This window comes from Chrysemys picta, chromosome 8 (genome assembly GCF_011386835.1).
Source record: "Chrysemys picta bellii isolate R12L10 chromosome 8, ASM1138683v2, whole genome shotgun sequence".
Classification (NCBI taxonomy): domain Eukaryota; kingdom Metazoa; phylum Chordata; order Testudines; family Emydidae; genus Chrysemys; species Chrysemys picta.
In genome coordinates this window covers 22,702,909-22,722,679 of record NC_088798.1, presented here as the reverse complement: position 1 = coordinate 22,722,679, position 19,771 = coordinate 22,702,909, and the positions used below count along the sequence as shown (strand labels likewise).

The following is a 19,771-nucleotide window of genomic DNA, read 5'->3' as shown; positions in this document are numbered from 1 at the left end:
TCTTCCAACCCTAATCTTCTATGATTCTACAGGCTTTGCTGAGCTTCTCTGCCTTAGCTTCCCCTCAGTGAGGCTTGTGCCTGCTGTGCTAATTGAACATGGCTCCCCCTTTAGTGAGCTCAGATGCTCCTTTGGGCCCTGCTTCGCATGTTGGGCTTAGATCCTTGTTTACTGTGGGTGGAAAAAAACTAATGGTATTCTCCCAAGCCCACTCAGTGCCAAAATGTGCTGTCACTCATAGTATATTGTGCAGACCTCCCTAATGTAATCCTCCCTCTTCTTCATTACATGCTTTGACTAGTGAGTTAATAATTAATGTTGACATTTAAAGTATTATCATGGGCATTGAGTTACCACCCACTTGTAGGAATGGGGCAGTTCACACCTCTCAGAGCTATTGATTCAGGTTCTGCAAAGGCAGGCAGATGCATCAGTTACATTCAGCTCACATTTTCAAAGCTATCTCGCCACCCTAACAGCTAAAGACTTAAGTTTCTTTTTAAATGTATGTTTGGATTCTAGAAGACAAGAAAGGAACATGAAAGAGGTGCGGGTATACCACACTGCTGCATATCAGCTGAATCCAAGCCCGGGTTTCACGCACGAGATAAAAGCATGAGGACTGGATGGCTCAGCATGTGCTTTCGGATATTGTGTGGGGCATTTCAATTTTATGTTGCCAGTTTAAATCTAGATTTGGCTGGTAGTGACTAAATGTCACCAGCTGATACTGTTTGGTGATCTGTATGAAATGAGTTTGGTGGTCTTAGTCCACCTCCTTTTGTAGAAAGTATCCACATCTCTCAAGCTATCACCCTGCTTAGCATTTTTGGCATTCTTATTGGCATTGTCCTCCTGACAGGTCAGGCCTTGACTTCTCTGTCTTCTCACCTCTAGTGAAAAGCAACAGAGGGTCCTGTGGCACCTTTGAGACTAAGGCCTGGTCTACACTAGGCGTTTATGTCAAAGTTAGCGCCGTTAAATCGAATTAACCCTGCACCCGTCCACACTGCGATGCTATTTAGTTCGACATAGAGGTCTCTTTAATTCGACTTCTGTACTCCTCCCCGACGAGGGGAGTAGCGCTAAATTCGACATGGCCATGTCGAATTAGGCTAGGTGTGGATGGAAATCGACGCTAATAGCTCCGGGAGCTATCCCACAGTGCACCACTCTGTTGACGCTCTGGACAGCAGTGCGAGCTCGGATGCTCTGACCAGCCACACAGGAAAAGCCCCGGGAAAATTTGAATTTGAATTCCTTTTCCTGTCTGGCCAGTTTGAATCTCATTTCCTGTCTGGACATCGTGGCGAGCACAGCAGCACTGGCAACGATGCAGAGCTCTCCAGCAGTGATGGCCATGCAGTCTGTGAATAGAAAGAGAGCCCCAGCATGGACTGATCGTGAAGTCTTGGATCTCATCGCTGTGTGGGGCGATGAGTCCGTGCTTTCCGAGCTGCGATCCAAAAGAAGGAATGCAAAGATCTACGAGAAGATCTCTAAAGACATGGCAGAGAGAGGATACAGCCGGGATGCAACGCAGTGCCGCGTGAAAATCAAGGAGCTGAGACAAGGGTACCAGAAGACCAAAGAGGCAAACGGACGCTCCGGATCCCATCCCCAGACATCCCGTTTCTACGAGGCACTGCATTCCATCCTCGGTGCTGCCGCCACCACTACCCCACCAGTGACCGTGGACTCTGAGGATGGGATACTGTCCACGGCCGGTTCCTCAGACATGTTAGGGGACGGGGAAGATGAGGAAGGAGATGAGGAGGGCGAGGCAGTTGGCAGCTCTCACAACGCTGATTTCCCCGACAGCCAGGATCTCTTCATCACCCTTACAGAGATCCCCTACGAAGCGTCCCCAGCCATTACCCCGGACACAGAATCTGGTGAAGGATCAGCCAGTAAGTGTTGTAAACATCTAAACATTTATTTTTAACAAAACAGGAATATTAACAATTAAAAGAATGGGTTGTTCATGATTAGTGTGCCCTAGGCGCTTAACGGTTTAGTAAGGGGCAGTGCAAGTTTTGAAAAGAAATCTAGCAATGTCCGGTTTTCAGTGATTGTCCTGCACAAGCCGCTCTACTGTGTATTCCCTGCTACTGCAGCTACAGTAAAATGCGGTCTATATGTGCGGGGATAGAGCAGTAATCCTCCTGGGACATCTCGATGAAGCTCTCCTGGAGGTAACTTGAAAGCCGTTGCATGAGGTTCTTGGGGAGAGCGGCCTTATTGGGTCCTCCGAAGTACGACACGTTGCCGCGCCACGAGATTATCAGGTACTCGGGGATCATTGCTCTGCACAGCAGGGCGGCATACGGCCCTGGTCTTTGGAGGCTTTCCCGGAGCATTCTCTCTTTGTCGCTCTCGGAGATCCTCATCAGGGTGATGTCGGCCATGGTGACCTGCTTTTAATTAGGTAGGGGAATGTTAGTGTTGGGACTGCTTTCCCGTTCCTTTACAGAACTGTAACCGCTGGTTTGCAGCCACGCGGTGGAGGCGGGAGAGGGGCAGCCGAAAGGGATCGTTCCCGGGGACAGCCGCGAGGGGGTGGGACAGGGGCAGAGTTCCCGCTTGCCGGATTGCTGGCAGCAGGGACTGACATTGATTTAAATGTGAAATGAGGCCAGTGGTAATATAAAAGTTTTAAACTGCCACAAGTGTACGGCTTACCATGTCTGCCTGCAACAGAAATTCCGTTGTGCTGCCTCGCTTCTCAAATGTGCTGTTCAAGACCCCAGGCACAGAATGCGAAGGCCGAGAATTCGACCTTGTGCTGAGTGCGCATGTGAAAGGTGCTGTGCATGGTCTTGTTCACAGAGAAAGACTATGTTCTTTGTTCACAACTACATTTATCTTTCAGAGGAATTCACTCCCTTTTTCCCATTTCCACAGCCCCGTCTGCGACTGTCTCACAACCTAGCCTGGAATCACACTCCCAGAGGCTAGCGCGGATTAGGCGTAGGAAGAAGAGGACACGGGAGGACATGTTCTCTGAGCTTATGGCCTCTTCCCAAGCCCAGGCAGCACAGCAGACCCAGTGGCGGGAGAACTTGACCCGAATGCACCAAGCCAACATGGATCGGGAGGAGAGGTGGCGGCAGGAAGACCAGCAGGCGACTCTAACGCTGCTTGGACTACTGAGGGAGCAAACGGACACACTCCGGCGCCTTGTGGATGTTCTGCAGGAACGGAGGCAGGAGGACAGAGCCCCGCTGCAGTCCATCTCTAACCGCCCTCCCCCGCCACCAAGTCCCATACCCACCTCACCCAAAGTGCAAAGAAGGAGAGGCAGCAGAGTCCCTGCTAACTCTCACTCCACCCCTGCAGAGAGCTCTAGTAGCAGAAGGCTCTCATTTCCCAAAATTTGAAAAGTTCTTTCCTTACCGCCTGACACAAGCCCACGTCCAAGTTTCACCTCCCAATGCCATGTGTAGTTGATAATAAAAAATTCGTTTCTGTTAACTACTGTTTCAATCATGTTCTTTTGGAGGAGGAGGGGAAAGGGGGTTGGAAATTGGACAGGACAGTCTCCTTTGGCAGGGTACATAGTCGGGGGCAGGCACAGCAGCAGGGCACATACACAGTGCAGTGATGCAGTGACTAGTTGCCCCGGTTAGTCTGGGAGGTTGTTTTGATGTAATGTTGGGGGGGGTGGGTTGCTCTGTGACTTTGTGGCGGGGGAGGGCAGTTACAGATCTTAAGCGCCGGTCCTTAGACAGGATCACAGAGCCACACAGCATGGGATCTGTAACCGTCCTCCCCCTGCCACAAAGTCAAATAGACCTCCCATACACACAGTCCCGATCAGGAGGGGTGACAGGCTCCGTTGAAACAAGCATCCCACCGCAGCGGAGCCTGTCAATCCTTGAGTTTAGAAGCTGCATTCGCATCACAACACTAGACCCGCCCCGCACCACAGTCTGCGTCCCAGTTTTAAAAAATTCCCGCTAAAACAGTATTAAAGAAAACGGTGTGCTTTAACAAAGTAGAACTATTTTTATTTTGACACGTGTGTTGGAGGGGGGGTGAAGGGGGTATGTAACTGGATAGGATAGTCAACATTACCTGGGTAAAGAAACGGGGGCAGGTTTAGCTTCTCAGTACACAAACTATAAAATCACAGGTTACCCTGCTCACTCAGGAACTTTGCTTTCAAAGCCTCCCGGATGCACAGCGCTTCCCGCTGGTCTCTTCTAATCGCCCGGCTGTCTGGCTGTGAGTAATCACCAGCCAGGCTATTTTCCTCAACCTCCCACCCCGCCATAAAGGTCTCCCCCTTGCTCTCACAGAGATTGTGGAGCACACAGCAAGCTGCTATAACAATGGGGATATTGGTTTCGCTGAGATCACAGCGAGTCAGTAAGCTTCTCCATCTCCCCTTGAGACGGCCAAAAGCACACTCCACCACCATTCTGCACTTGCTCAGCCGGTAGTTGAAGAGTTCTTTTTCAGTGTCCAGGGCGCCAGTATAGGGCTTCATGAGCCAGGGCATTAGCGGGTAGGCTGGGTCCCCGAGGATGACTATAGGCATCTCCACATCCCCAACAGTTATTTTGTGGTCCGGGAAGTAAATACCTTGTTGCAGCCGTCTAAACAGACCAGAGTTCCTGAAAACACGAGCGTCATGAACCTTGCCCGGCCATCCCACGTAGATGTTGGTAAAACGTCCCCTATGGTCCACCAGTGCTTGCAGCACCATGGAAAAGTATCCCTTTCGGTTAATGTACTGGGTGGCCTGGTGGTCCGGTGCCAGGATAGGGATGTGAGTTCCATCTATGGCCCCACCGCAGTTTGGGAATCCCATCGCTGCGAAGCCATCTATGATCGCCTCCACGTTTCCCAGGGTCACTACCTTTGGCAGCAGTACATCAACGATTGCCTTCGCTACTTGCATCACAACAACCCCCACGGTAGATTTGCCCACCCCAAACTGGTTCGCGACTGACCGGTAGCTGTCTGGCGTTGCAAGCTTCCACAGGGCTATGGCCACTCGCTTCTGTACACTCAGTGCAGCTCGCAACCGGGTGTCACTGCGCTTCAGGGCAGGGGACAGCAACTCACAAAGTTCCAGGAAAGTTCCCTTCCGCATGCGAAAGTTTCGCAGCCACTGGGATTCATCCCAGACCTGCAGCACTATGCGGTCCCACCACTCAGTGCTTGTCTCCCGTGCCCAGAATCGCCGTTCCACGGCATCAACATGACCCATTGCCACTGTGATGTCCTCGGCGCTGGGTCGCCTGCTTTCTGACAGGTCTGTGCTACTCTCAGACTTCAGGACATCACCGCGGTGCCGTAGCCTCCTTGCCTGACTTTTCTGCATCTGCCTCAGGGAAACCTTTATGATAAGCTGCGAGACGTTGAGAGCGGCCACAACTGCAGCGATGGTCGCAGCGGGCTCCATGCTCGGAGTACAGTGGCGTCCGCGCTGTCAATGACTGGAAAAGCGCGCGAACTGTTTTCCCGCCGGCGCTTTCAGGGAGGGAGGGCGGGAGTGATGGACGGATGACGACAGTTTCCCAAAAGCACCCTCGACTCATTTTGTTACCCAGAAGGCATTGCCGGCTACACCCAGAATTCCAATGGGCAGAGGGGACTGCGGGAACTGTGGGATAGCTGACCACAGTGCACCGCTTCGAATGTCGACGCTATCACCGTTAGTGTGGACGCACAAAGTCGAATTACTGTCCTTAGTGTGGACACACACGTTCGACTTTGCAATATCGATTACAAAAATTCGATGCAAGTAAAATCGAACTACTCTCGTAGTGTAGACAAGGCCTAACAGAAGTATTGGGAGCATAAGCTTTCGTGGGTAAGAACCTCACTTCTCCAGATGCAAGAAGTGAGGTTCTTACCCACGAAAGCTTATGCTCCCAATACTTCTGTTAGTCTCAAAGGTGCCACAGGACCCTCTGTTGCTTTTTACAGATTCAGACTAACACGGCTACCCCTCTGATACTTGTCACCTCTAGTGGTATTTCCTCTCTGTCAGAGATGAGGCCATTTACTGAGGCAGGATGGGAGAACAGGAATTGAGTTTGGGCCTCTGTTATGCCGATTCTGTGGTTAAATGGGACATCTTTTGGCATCCTTCAAAAGTGCTGTATTCTCATACATTTATAAAATAAAAGTGACCAGAGAGTCACTCATATCTGTGTCATCTTCTCCAGCTTAAAAGTTGATAGAAAATTATACTAGAGGAAAAGACTAAAGTACACACGTAACCTTCCTGATATGCTTTAAACACATGAGTAGATCCCAATATAGCACACTCAGTAAGTTCCTCATGCTTTGAGACTTGTTTTAGGAATTGCTCTGTTTATGCACTGTCTTCCACCTCTCTGTTCCTTTCTACCTTGTTCATAATTTCAGTGAAGGAAATCAGCCAGTAAAAATGTTGGGCCTAAAAGCCAATATCCTCAGTTTCTCACTGCTTTAAAGAAAACCACCAACAATTCAAAGGGATGTTTTTAGTGCTTTAGTCCCTCTGCCTTTCTGAAACTGCTGTACATTCCAGACTATAAGGCCCCTCTCATTCAGAATAAGCTCTCAATGGAGAGATGTTCTTTTGAACATTGCCAGACATTTCAACAGCTCCATTAGCTCTTGTTCTTTGAAGAGTTTGAATTTTTGGTGCCCACAACAGTGACATTATTTTTGGTGGTTTTTTCAGGTTTATTTTCTATCGTAAGCCTAGTGGGAATATTAGCCTTGTGAGGAAGAAAGAGCCTACCAGACAAAAATCACTTCAAGTCATGAAACAACAATCCCGAAATAGACCTATTCTAACTAAACAAATAACCCCCCTGAATATGGTACCAAATGCCTTTGTTAAAGCAAATGCAACAGGATGTGCTCAATGTTCCTGAACATATATCCTATTAGAGACAATGTGGAGACTTTGTTCAGCTGCACTATTCAAGCATTAGATAAAGGAGAAACCAAAAACTTCTTCCGGAAACTTATTTGATACAATGACTCAAAGGCAGGTCAAGGTCTGTAAGACTAAGATCCCCTGAATTTGAAATTGTGCAAGAAAATAATTCATACCTGGCCTGAAGTGTCTTCTCTCTGTAAACTCAGAGACTAGGATGTGATGCCATGTGGGGAGATTCTTCTCCTGATCTTTGGACTCCCAATTATTCAGATAATAGCTATGAGATACATAAAAATGATGTCAGTGCTACTAATGAGTGCAAAAACTACATTGGTCTAATATTAAATTTAATAAGCTGAAACAAAAGAAATCATACAGTGATATGGCTCAGGTTCTCATTTATGCATCTACATTGCACATAAGTAATATTTTTGATTACTAGTAGAGGTAGCCAGAGAACAACCTTTCATGACAAATTTTGAGATTTCAAAATTGTATTTGTTTCATGTAGGAACAAAAAGAAAACCTTTTAGATGTTTTTGCAATATTGAATTGTGTCAAAACATCCATTTTCAAATCTAAAGAGTCAAGTTTTTATTTGGGTATCCCTCTCTCTCTCACTCTCTGGAAGAGACCAGAGTCCACCCTAGATTTCAGAAACATTCCTATAAAAGTTTTGTTGATATAAATACATCCCCACAACATGTTTCAAATGCATTAAAATTGCATATTTTGAAGAAAAAATTGTATTGAAAATGTTCTGACCAGTTCTAATTACTAGTTACCGTCAAATATATTCCTAAATATAAGCAGTACAGTTTGTGAAATGTGATGAGTTACTATTACTCTGAGTGCTTTAAGCCTTTTTCAGAGGCTTTATATCAGATTTCAGAGAAGCGCAACTTTGGTGGGGGAGGGCTTGGAAGCACTTGGATTTTTGAAGGATAAAATTTTAAAAATAGTCTATTTTGAGAGCATTTGTTGTGATTACTTCCTATATCTTCATAACAATGTACACAGATTTATTACAACATATTACCAATACCACCCTCTCTTATGTGGGTGGTCATTAGGGTTTGAACCTGGGATTGTCATAACTAAAATCAAGAGCTGCTATGGCTTGAGCTAATGAGGTGATTCCTCCAGCTAGTTGTTTTAATAGGTTCTTCTCCACTCACATGGAGCAGTTGCTAGAGGGGACAGGCACACTGAGCTAGATAGGAGGAAAGACTCCGTACTAGGTGGTTACAGTGTGTTAGCAGATTGAGAAGTGTTTCATTTAGCAACAACTCATTGACCTGGCAATGGGAGGCCAGGCATGTCCCAGGGTCCTACAGACACCTCTTTACTGCTTCTCCCAGGAATGCTAACTGTGGAAGTGCAGATATAGCCCATCCCTCCCAAAGGCGCTGGGCCCTGCTGAACTGTTCTTTCCTCCTCTACAGGACAGTGTGAGAGCTGCAGGTGCCTGCATGGATCCAGCAGTACGATTAGCAGACTGTTATAACTACAAGTTTTGTAAAGGTTGTTTGTGTGACCATATTTGTAATAATTCAGGCAGGCTTTATCAGTGATGTCCCAAAGTCTTCCATGGAGATGGACTTTCTTGGGAGTTTATACAGATGAACCAGAAAATGAAACCTGACTCCTATACCCCCTGACATCTTCCTCCTCCTTCCCTTGCTGTGACGCTGCAGGAGCTGTGAGGTGGCTGGGCATGTCCTGCTGCATTCCTCTAGGGGATGCCAGCTGCAGACTAAATCACTGGCTTCATCTGTTTGCTTGTGATGGGAGGGGAAAGGTGTTGAGTGGTTTCCAGGTGGCAGCAGCCACCGCATTGCAGAGCCAGTGTGGCTCTGCATCTGGAAGCAGGGACTGCACCTTCCTTACTGAAGCAATGCCTCCTTGTCTCCACCCCACCCCGCAGCACCACCCTTTCTGCCTCTCTCATTGACTTTATCCATGCATTGGAGCTGACAGCCACCCCCCATGGACAGGGACCTACTGGGGCAGCCACCACTGCTGGCTGCAGTGGAGGGGGAGCAGGCGTCTTCCTGCCTTGCTCCTGTTAGTACTTTTTGTAACATTAATTCTTACTTATGTCAAATATTTACGTTGGTTTTTTGTATTTAATTTTCTCGATTTTTCTTTTTAAGAAAAAGAATAGAACTTACTTTGTTTAATTGTTATCATTTAAGGCTGGGGTTTCCAAAGGAGCTTAAGGGAGGAGCCTGGCTCTCATTGAATATCAGTAAGATTTGGGTGTGTAATTTCTGAAGGCACTTTTCAAAATCTCAACCTAAATGGCTCATGTAGGCTTTGAAGTTCACCTTCCCTGGAGGTGAATGGGGAGGAGGAGTAGGCAGAGTTCCCAATTCAGAGGGTTCTGTGAGGTAAGGGGGAAAGGTTACATATCTGCTGCTGTTTTTTAACTAAAGATAGTTTTGTTACTTTGATTTCTCTTCTACTTTGTTGTTGTTGTATTATTGTCTGTTGCTCATGCTCAGTTTTTCCTCCCTTGTACCTTGACTCTCCTTCCTATCATTGTTTCTGTCTTTTTTTTCTTTTCCTATTTATATCTCAATTTTTAATGCCTGTCTTTACATATTCCTTTCTTTCCTTATTCTACACTAACCCATATATTCCCAGTGGAAAGTTTCCTGATTTTACTTTAATCTCTAATTAGAGATATCCCCTTGAATAGACTCCAGTGTTCCCGCAAAATACCATATTTGTTTAAGAGAGCAAACTAAAGAAGACTGTCAACAATAAAGTGTACTTAAGTGATATCCAGTCTCTTTAAACCAGATACAATGTGTTCTTTCCAGAAATTATACACCAAAAAGGAAATCCTGTCTTCTCATTTTCACCCTAATTCTTGAGACCAAATTCTTATGCAACTCTGAAGTGAATGGAGTTACAATGCAAGGAATTTGGCCACTACTCTTTAATAGATGTCTCCTGATGCCCTACTGTGTCATGTCTGAAATCCTGCCTTCCAGTGCCCCTAATCTCCTTCACTTTCAGCACTTTCATCTGAGTGTACCTCATCACTATTGCTGTGATGCCTCAGATCCTTAGGTAACCTTTCTCACCTCTTGTGGCCTAGATCAATTCACCTGCTTGAATCTCTTTACCAGCATAAGGCGTGTTTTGTAATCAAATCCTCATAAATGGGTCTATGCCATTTTACTCCTACTGGCAATGTGGCTTATCATGTTTTATAAATACATCAGTGATCCATGGGAGGATTATATTATAATCATGGAGATGTCACTACATTCCATGCAACCATATTTCTTAGTATACCTCTACCTTGATATAACACTGTCCTCAGGAGCCAAAAAATCTTACCGCGTTATAGGTGAAACCGCATTATATCGAACATGCTTTGATCCACTGGAGTGTGCAGTCCCTCCCCCTCCTCCCCCCCCAGAGCACTGCTTTACTGCGTTATATCCAAATTCATGTTATATTGGGTCGCGTTATATCGGGGTAGAGGTGTATATGTTTGCAGCTTCTGAGTACTTGAAAGTGGGGAAAGCCAGATCTTCTCCTGGTGTATACTGGCCAATGGAGTGAGGGTAGTTTACACTATCTGAGGATCTGACCCTACATCTTAGTGCTCTCATATGAGGTTTTTTTAATCTGTTCTCTCATTCTACATTGGCTTCTGTTTGCTCTATAATAGTACTAGCGGCATCTTTAGAACCTATAGTATCAGAATCATTGAACTAAACTGCCATTCATATTAATGGAAAAACAATTAAAATATAAGGAAGCACAAGACTACCGCTCTGTCTTAGACACACACACGAAACTGAGGAGTCCTGAACCAGTGTGTATCTGAAGCTCAATATGCAACCAGTTAGACTACTCCACACCATTTAAGAGCTGAGAAATTTTAAGGCTATTGAACACTGAATTTTCACAGCACAAAGTTAGCAGAGATGTTTGTGTAACTGATAAACTGGGAAAATTCACAACATTGAATGGTCCTCAAATTCACACTTCCACATGTGTCATAGTCTGGTGTTAATATACTTTGGGCCATAACACAAAACATGTAAGAATATTGGCTGGGCAGGAAAATGTGTGAAGTTTCTCCCTCCCCCCCCCCCCCCATGCAGTATCTACCATTTGTTTATCTAGGGGATTTATTCCCTTATGGATGATGATAAACTATTTTATAAAGGGAGAAAGTTGACAATTTGAGTTGTTACACATGGTGTTCTCTTGAATCAAGTGCAGTGCGCACTGTATGATAAAAACCTTCATCAAGTAGATAACTGAGCCAACCCCTGTTTACATTTAATGTTAACATAGTAATTTATGATTTGTTTCAATTTTCAATTACTTCCTGGTGTAAACTGAGACAGAAAGAAGAAATCTCATGAAAGAAGAGACTACTTCTTACTCAGCTGGCATATGAACATATTACAAGAGAGGCTATTTCTAGTCAGATTTTCATCCTAATTTGGTTTGGATAACTTTAGATAAACTTCATATGGGAACTTTTGCATGTTCATTTTAACTATAGCAAATACTTGACACTTTTGTAACACAGGCAGGCAAGAGTAGCAACTATTAGAATATGTTATCATGCGCAATAAAATATATTAAAATTCCCCAAACTGTAAAATAAGTCTTCTAAACCTTTTCATGAAAAAGGAATACATATGCAAAAATATAGAAAATAGATGGATGTGATTAGATAGAAATATACACAGTATTTCCTGTAACTTATCCTCCACTTGAAATATTTAAAAAAATGTTTCCAATTCTGGGGTTGGGGGGAAACAAAATTCCTATGCTGAATGTGTAAATATGATATCCTAATAATAATTAAAATAGGGAAAATGATAAGGAGTGTAGTGGCAAATAGTGACTAAAAGAATATATGGCTTCCATCTGAAAACATATACAATGTAGAAAGAGAGAGAGAGAGAGAGAGAGAGAGAGAGAGAGATTCTATGAAAGAGAGACATGAGACATAAGCAGAATTGAAAGCGAAAAGATAAGTGGGAAGATAATTTCATTCTAGTAAGTGTTTGAAGTTGTTTGAAATCATCCCACACCTCCATTCAATCTATGGGTAAGTTTCACAAAAGAAGCAATTTCACTCATGTCTGAAAACCAGCCCTGCAAAGTTGATGGTAAAGGATTGTCACCTTCCAGGCAGACTGAGCTGTGCAAGATACAATGGGAACAGCAATACATTTCTTTGGCGCTTCAGAAATATTTTCAATTTAACTCAAATTATTTAGTAAAATATATTGTGGCAAGTAAGATACCACAATGCCTCGTGCATTAAAAAATTTGCCTCCAGAAAAGATTAATTCATGTACCTAGGCTGTAATATATGTGTAGTATTACAGATGATTCCTTTGCAACCCTAATGCCCATCACTACCATTCTGTCCTCCTGAATGTATATAGTTCTATTACATTTGGAACCACCGAAACAAACATATTGATCAAATAATTTGCCAAATGCACTCTACCGCAGAGGTAATTATACTAGATAATATGGGCTTAATTCCTCAGGGTGCTGACTGAGCATTCTGTCCCTGTTCCAACAAAGCACTTAAGTACATGCTTAACTTGAAGCATGTGAGTAGTCACATTGACTTCAAGGTGTGCCAGGAGTGAGTATATTACTCCGAACTTGAGCTGGACAAAACATTTTGGCAGAAGCTTTTTCTCACTGAAAAAATGCAGATTTGGCAACACCAAAACGTTATGCAAATTGGTGTTGGGTTTGCCAAATTGTTCATGCTGAAACAATTAAAAAAGAAAATCAAAATGTTCTATGTCAATATTTTTGAAATGTAATGTTTTTATACTTCTATTCAAAACAACCTTTCATTTAGAACTGTCCTTCAATTTTATTCTTTAGAAAGACCTTAAAAATGGAAATAAAAACAAAACATTTCATTTAACTCAAAACTTTTTTTTTAAAACTTTTTGGTTTGCTAAACATTTCAGAACATTCTAGTTTCAAGCTGACACAAAATGCATGTTGCTTGTTATTTTTTGGACTTGTCAAAGAACAATAAAATAAAAGCAGTTATTTGTAAAGCTCTACTTCCAGCCCATTTTCTGGTGAACTTGGGAAGAACGTATATGGTAGAACTAATATAGCAACAGCTACTCCTTGTGCAGAGATAGTGCATCTGGCCCCCTACAGAGGCAGGGCTCCTGCTCCTCGCTCCTCACTCCTAAAGTGCCTTTTAGGTGCAAACCCTATTAACTAAAGCTGGTTGAAAAAATGAAATTACATTTTTCCCAAAAATATTCACAAATAATTCACCATTTCTTTTTCGTCAGAAAATTGTGAACATTTAAATTTTGGTGAATAAATTCTGTGTAAATATTACATCTATATCAAGGTGTATTTTTACATTATATGGCTGTGTAAGAGGCTTGGCTACAATCAGAACTTGCTCAAAATCATTGTAACAATCTTCCAAAAACTTTGCAGACCTGGAGAAAAGGCAGGGAAGAAAACAAAGGAAAGGTGACTTCATAAAGGCACTGCTCAAGAACCGTAGAATTCTAATCAAAACCAAGTTGACTGTAAATAGGAGAACAACCAAACAAGAGAGTCAGTATAAAGTTTGCAGAGAAAGAAGTAAGGCACTAAATAGTACTTCCAGGAGTGGATGAGTAGAAGAAGGAATTGAAACATAGCAGGGAATAAGATCTAGCATAGGGAAAGCAGGTCCATTAAGAAATGAGGAGGGAGATGAAATTAATGCTGACCCAAAAGTCAGTGGAATATTGGTATACTATTTTAAATCTGTCTTCAGCAAGGGTATGTCTACACTACAAGATTATTCCGAATTTACAGAATTTGATTTTTGGCAACCGATTGTATAAAGTTGAGTGTATGCGGCCACACTAAGCACATTAATTCGGCGGTGTGCGTCCATGTACCAAGGCTAGCGTCGACTTCCGGAGTATTGCACTGTGGGTAGCTATCCCATAGCTATCCCATAGTTCCTGCAGTCTCCTCTGCCCATTGGAATTCTGGGTTAAGATCCCAATGCCTGATGGGGCCAAAAACATTGTCACAGGTGGTTCTGGGTAAATCCTTCCCCTCCCTCTGGGAAAGCAACCGCGCCTTTTTTCCTGGGTGAACAGTGCAGATGCCATACCATGGCAAGCATGGAGCCCGCTCAGCTCAAGACAGCAGTCATGAACATTGTAAACACCTGGCACATTATTATGCAGTTTATGCTGAACCAGAACCTGCAAAACCAGGAGAGGAGGAGTCGGCTACGGCAGCGCGGCGACAAGAGTGATGAGGACATGGACACAGAATTCTCTCAAACCGTGGGCCCCGGCGCTTTGGAGATCATGCTGTTAATGGGGCAGGTTATAGCCGTGGAACACCGATTCTGGACCCGGGAAACAAGCACAGACTGGTGGGACCGCATCATGTTGCAGGTGTGGGATGATTCCCAGTGGCTGTGAAACTTTCGCATGCGTAAGGACACTTTCATGGAACTTTGTGACTTGCTTTCCCCTGCCCTGAAGTGCCAGCACACCAAGATGAGAGCAGCCCTCACAGTTGAGAAGCAAGTGGCGATAGCCCTGTGGAAGCTGGCATCGCCAGACAGCTACCGGTCAGTCGGGAATCAATTTGGAGTCGGCAAATCTACTGTGGGGGCTGCTGTGATGCAAGTAGCCAAAGCAATCACTGAGCTGCTGCTACCAAAGGTAGTGACTCTGGGAAATATGCAGGTCATAGTGGATGGCTTTGCTGCAAAGGGATTCCCTAACTGTGGTGGGGTGATAGATGGAACCCATATCCCTATCTTGGCACCAGGGCAGCCAGTACATAAACCACAAGGGGTACTTCTCAATGGTGCTGCAAGCACTGGTGGATCACAAGGGACGTTTCACCAACATCAACGTGGGATGGCCGGGAAGGGTTCATGACGCTTGCATCTTCAGGATCACTAATCTGTTTAAATGGCTGCAGCAAGGGATTTATTTCCCAGACCAGAAAATAACCGTTGGGGATGTTGAAATGCCTGCAGTTATCCTTGGGGACCCAGCCTACCCCTTAATGCCATGGCACATGAAGCCATACACAGGCAGCCTGGACATTAGTCAGGAGCTGTTCAACTACAGGCTGAGCAAGTGCAGAATGGTGGTAGAATGTGCATTTGGACATTTAAAGGGTCACTGGCGCTCATTACTGACTCGCTCAGACCTCAGCCAAACCTATATTCCCATTGTTATTGCTGCTTGCTGTGTGCTCCACAGTCTCTGTGAGAGTAAGGGGGAGACCTTTATGGCGGGGTGGGAGGCTGAGGCAAATCGCCTGGCCGCTGATTACGCACAGCCAGACACCAGGGCGATTAGAAGAGCACACCGGGAAGCGCTGCGCATCAGAGAAGCTTTGAAAACCAGTTTCATGACTACGGTGTGAAAAGTTCTGTTTGTTTCTCCTTGATGAAAACCCGCCCCCTCGATTGACTCATTCCCTGTAAGCAACCCACCCTCCCCCCTTCGATCACAGCTTGCTTTCAAGGGAAATAAAGTCACTATCATTTAAAAATAATGTATTCTTTATTAATTGATTATAAACATAGGGAGAGAACTGACAAGGTAGCCCGGGTGGGGTTTGGGAGGAGGGTAGGAGGGAAGGAAAAGGCCACTTCAAAAGTTCCAAATAATGACAGCCTTTGCTGTCATGTCTGGGTGAGGAGGCTATGGAACATGGTGAGGGAGGAGGGCGGTTATACAGGGGCTGCAGTGGCACTCTGTCATCCTGCTGCCGTTCCTGAAGCTCCACCAGACGCCGGAGCATGTCCGTTTGATCACGCAGCAGCCCCAGCGTTGCAGCCTGCCACCTCTCATCTCGAGCGTCCCTCATGGCCTCACGTTCACTGGCATCTTTCCTGTACATTGATACCGTGTCCTTCCACTCATTCAGATGAGCTCTTTCATCGTGGGTCGATTGCATGATTTCAGAAAACATGTCGTCTCGCGTGTGTTTTTTTCGCTGCCTTATCTGAGATAGCCTTCGGGACGGAGGAGGGAGGCTTGAAAAATTTGCAGCTGTGGGAGGGAGGGAAAAAAGGGAGAGAAGTATTTAAAAAGATACATTTTACAGAACAATGCTTATACTCTTTCATGGTGAACAACACTATTCACATTACATAGCACATGTGATTTTGGTACAAGGTCGCATTTTGCATCTTATATTGAGTGCCTGCGGCTTTGGTGTTAGAGATCACAGACGCAGGGCCGGGCAACAGAATTCAGCTTGCATGCAGCCATGGTAAGCCATTGTCTTTCGGCTTCTGCAACCTTCATAAAAGCAGTGCTCTCCTTTCCCATACCAAGCAAAGCCCATTGAGTGCTGCGGTTTTCCTGTTAACGTGCAGCAGCATATAATTAATGGAGATATCCCATCTCCTAGAACTGGAAGGGACCTTGAAAGATCATCGAGTCCAGCCTCCTGCCTTCATTAGCAGGACCAAGTACTGATTTTGCCCCAGATCCCCAAGTGGCCCCCTCAAGGATTGAACTCACAACCCTGGGTTTAGCAGGCCAATGCTCAAACCACTGAGCTATCCCTCCCCCCAATTCTCTGGGATGATCGCTTTACCCCTTCCCCCTACTGCGTGGTGGTATCAGGAAAGATCCCTGCTAGCCAAACGCAAAAAGCTCAGTGCCAATGCCCCCGCCCCCTGCTTGGCTAACTGCAGGGAAGGATTTCTTTTCAGCCACAGGCAAACAGCCCAGTAGGAACAGCCACCTCTGTCCCCTTCATTAAATTCACGTATTTCAACCAGGTTACCTTGAACGATATCACTCTCCTGAGGATAACACAGCAAGATAAAGAATGGATGTTGCTTGAATGCCAGCAAACACCGGGACCATACACTGCCAGGCTTTGTCATGCAATGATACCAGATTACTTGCTACTAGCGTGGCGTGGTCAAATGTCCTACCATGGAGGACGGAATAAGGCTGCACTGCCCAGAAACCTTCTGGAAAGGCTTTTGGAGTACCTCCAGGAGAGCTTCATGGTGATGTCCCTGGAGGATTTCTGTTCCATCCCCAGACACGTTAATAGACTTTTCCAGTAGCTGTATTGGCCGCAAATGCATCCCAAGTCCTCAGGGCAAAATTAATCATTAAAAATGCTTGCTTTTAAACCATATTTTATATTTACAAAGGTACACTCATCTTCCATGGCCTCATTGTCTGGGGTAACGCCTTGGGACGGTTGGGAGGGTACTTCAGTCAGGCTGAGAAAAAGATCCTGGCTGTTGAGGAGAATGGAGTGCTGTGTGCTCTCCGCAAGCTCGTCCTCTCCTCTTCATCATCTTCCCCATCCACAGAATCCTCAGGCATGGCTGAGATTACCCCCTCCTTGGAATCCACGGTCAGAGGTGGGGTAGTGGTGGCGGACCCCCCCCCCCAGAATTGCATGCAGCTCAGCGTAGAAGCGGCATGTCTGCGGCTCTGACCCGGACCTTCCGTTTGCTTCTTTGGTTTTCTGGTAGGCCTGTCTGAGCTCCTTAACTTTCATGCGGCACTGTAGTGAGTCCCTATTGTGGTCTCTCTCCATCATGCCCTTGGAGATTTTTTCAAATGTTTTGGCATTTCGTCTTTTGGAATGTAGTTCTGCTAGCACGGAATCCTCTCCCCATATAGCGATCAGATCCAGTACGTCCTGTACGGTCCATGCTGGTGCTCTTTTTTGATTCTCGGACTGCATGGTTACCTGTGCTGATGAGCTCTGCGTGGTCACCTGTGCTCTTCATGCTGGGCAAACAGGAAATGAAATTCAAAAGTTCGCGGGGCTTTTCCTGTCTACCTGGCCAGTGCATTCGAGTTCAGATTGCTGTCCAGAGCAGTCACAATGGTGCACTGTGGGATAGCTCCCGGAGGCCAATACCGTCGAATTGTGGCCACACTAACCCTAATTCGAAATGGCAATGTCGATTTCGGCGCTACTCCCCTTGTCGGGGAGGAGTACAGAAATCGATTTTAAGAGCCCTTTATGTCAAAGTAAATGGCTTAATTGTGTGGACAGGTGCAGGGTTAATTCGATTTAACGTTGATAAATTTGAACTAAACTTGTAGTTTAGACCAGGCCCAAGAAAAAGAGAGACATTTGGACAATTAAAAAGTCATTTTGAAAGTGGCTCTTGACTAAAGGAGTATCTGGAAAATGTGATCATAAACAGTGTAGCCAGCCTGTATGATGTGCGTCCTAAGGTGCCTAAGGGAATCAGTAAATTCACTTAATGTATCTCATGCCATTGATTTTGAATAGCTGTAGAAATCAGCATTGGTACCAGAGGTTTGGAGGAAAAGTAATGCAGCGCTGATATTCAAAGAGGAATGCTCCCAGCAAATATCATCCCATAACTCTGATTTGTAACCCTGCTCAATTAATGGACAAATATTGGGAGAGAAAATTCACTAATTGTTTAGGGTTAGATTGTGCCTTTGAGATACAGCATGTAGTAAAGGGGTAGTGTAGAGGTGCATTGCTCAAGGGGGATCAAGAGGCATTCTTCTCCCCAGAGATCCCAGTTGTATTGTGCAAGTTACTAAATCCTGTAAAGAGTGCAGCATACTCTCCCCAGCATGGTTGTGCATGGAGGACCTAACCCTGCCTCTGCTCATTACAGCACCATGCACTTTATGAAGTGTTACTCCCAGGGTAGACAACAACTTGATAATATCTCCAGTTTTCCCTGAGCACAAGGATTGCAATTTTGGGCTCCCTTTATGTGAGCCACACAAAGAGGGGGAGTCTCCTTACTCCCTCCCCCGTCACTGCATGAACACATGGGGGGAGAGGCACAAACTTGCCCCTTGAGGGTAACTGTCATTTTAGTGATTTATAGAGGACAAATGTTGGCTGACAGTTCAGATTTTTTTATATTTATAATGAAAGGAAAGCAAAGGGTTTGGGGTTTTGTCAAGCATTACAGTGTCTCATCAAACATTACTCTCCAAATGTATTCAAATTTTCTTGGATAGAAAACACACACACCATGTATCGGGTGCAGGGGAAGCATAAGGAGCCTTTCACTTTGCATAGCCCTTGCTGAGCACAGGGGCTGATCCCTAGAGGTATGTCCCCGGGAGCATATTATGCCCTTCAATTGGCACAGAAGAGCAGGCAGGAGGACTGTTCATAGCCCTCATCTCTCTGCACAGGGGGAACAGGGTGCATTGTTTCTCTGAACACCGGAAAGCTCAGAGTGGAAATAAATAGTTAATCCAGATTTATACTAGTGCAATTAAATTTGTCCCATTACATATCACCTGTGATTAATATGAATCCACTCCAAGGAGAGTTTGCTTCACAATACCATTCTGAGCCATAATTTTGGGAGTTTATTTATATTGGAGTTAAATAAATATTCATGAGGAAAAGCCATAAACTGTCAAGTTATCATGCAAATTATCACAAAGCTGGAACATACGATGGGAGGAAAAGGTATTTTCTAAAAGAACTTGCAAGTACAATACCTCATTTTTGAAATAGTCATCTTCAAAAAATAAAAATAGGGATGGATTAATGGTCTAAGAACCTGAGAATTCAAACTTCCTTGAACAAAGAACAAAGTACCGGTAGTTAAATCTGTCTTCAAATGTCCCTGTTTTCTACAAAGAAATAAAATTTTGCTTCTGTCATCATTTCAAGAAAGTACTTTTTCCACAGTGATTTCTTTTCCAAAGCCAAAAGAGTTGAAATCTTGTAAGAAGAGGAAAAAGCATTGCATTTTCAGAAAAAATAGCAACACAGGCTCAGTTTTTCTGACACAGGCTAGACTGATTTGAAACAAGAAAACAAGAAAGAAACCAAACACTTTTCAATTAAAAAAACGTTATT

The 19,771-nt window shown here is 44.8% G+C and overlaps 1 protein-coding gene across 1 annotated transcript; it reads left to right on the top strand.

Moving 5' to 3' along the window:
* Positions 1 to 950: 950 nt before the first annotated feature.
* On the top strand, positions 951 to 3,380 carry LOC135972993 (uncharacterized). The gene is made up of 2 exons (XM_065554046.1): positions 951 to 1,910; positions 2,905 to 3,380. Exons 1-2 carry the CDS (start codon positions 1,334 to 1,336, stop codon positions 3,378 to 3,380), a joined length of 1,053 nt encoding a protein of 350 aa, XP_065410118.1. The 5' UTR covers positions 951 to 1,333.
* The last annotated feature ends 16,391 nt before the right edge of the window (positions 3,381 to 19,771 follow it).

Coding starts and splice junctions, on each gene's coding strand:
- LOC135972993 (XM_065554046.1), top strand. CDS start 1,334: ATGCAGAGCTCTCCAGCAGTGATGGCCATGCAGTCTGTGAATAGAAAG. Junction 1,911..2,904: donor ATCTGGTGAAGGATCAGCCA/GTAAGTGTTGTA, acceptor CCATTTCCACAG/CCCCGTCTGCGACTGTCTCA.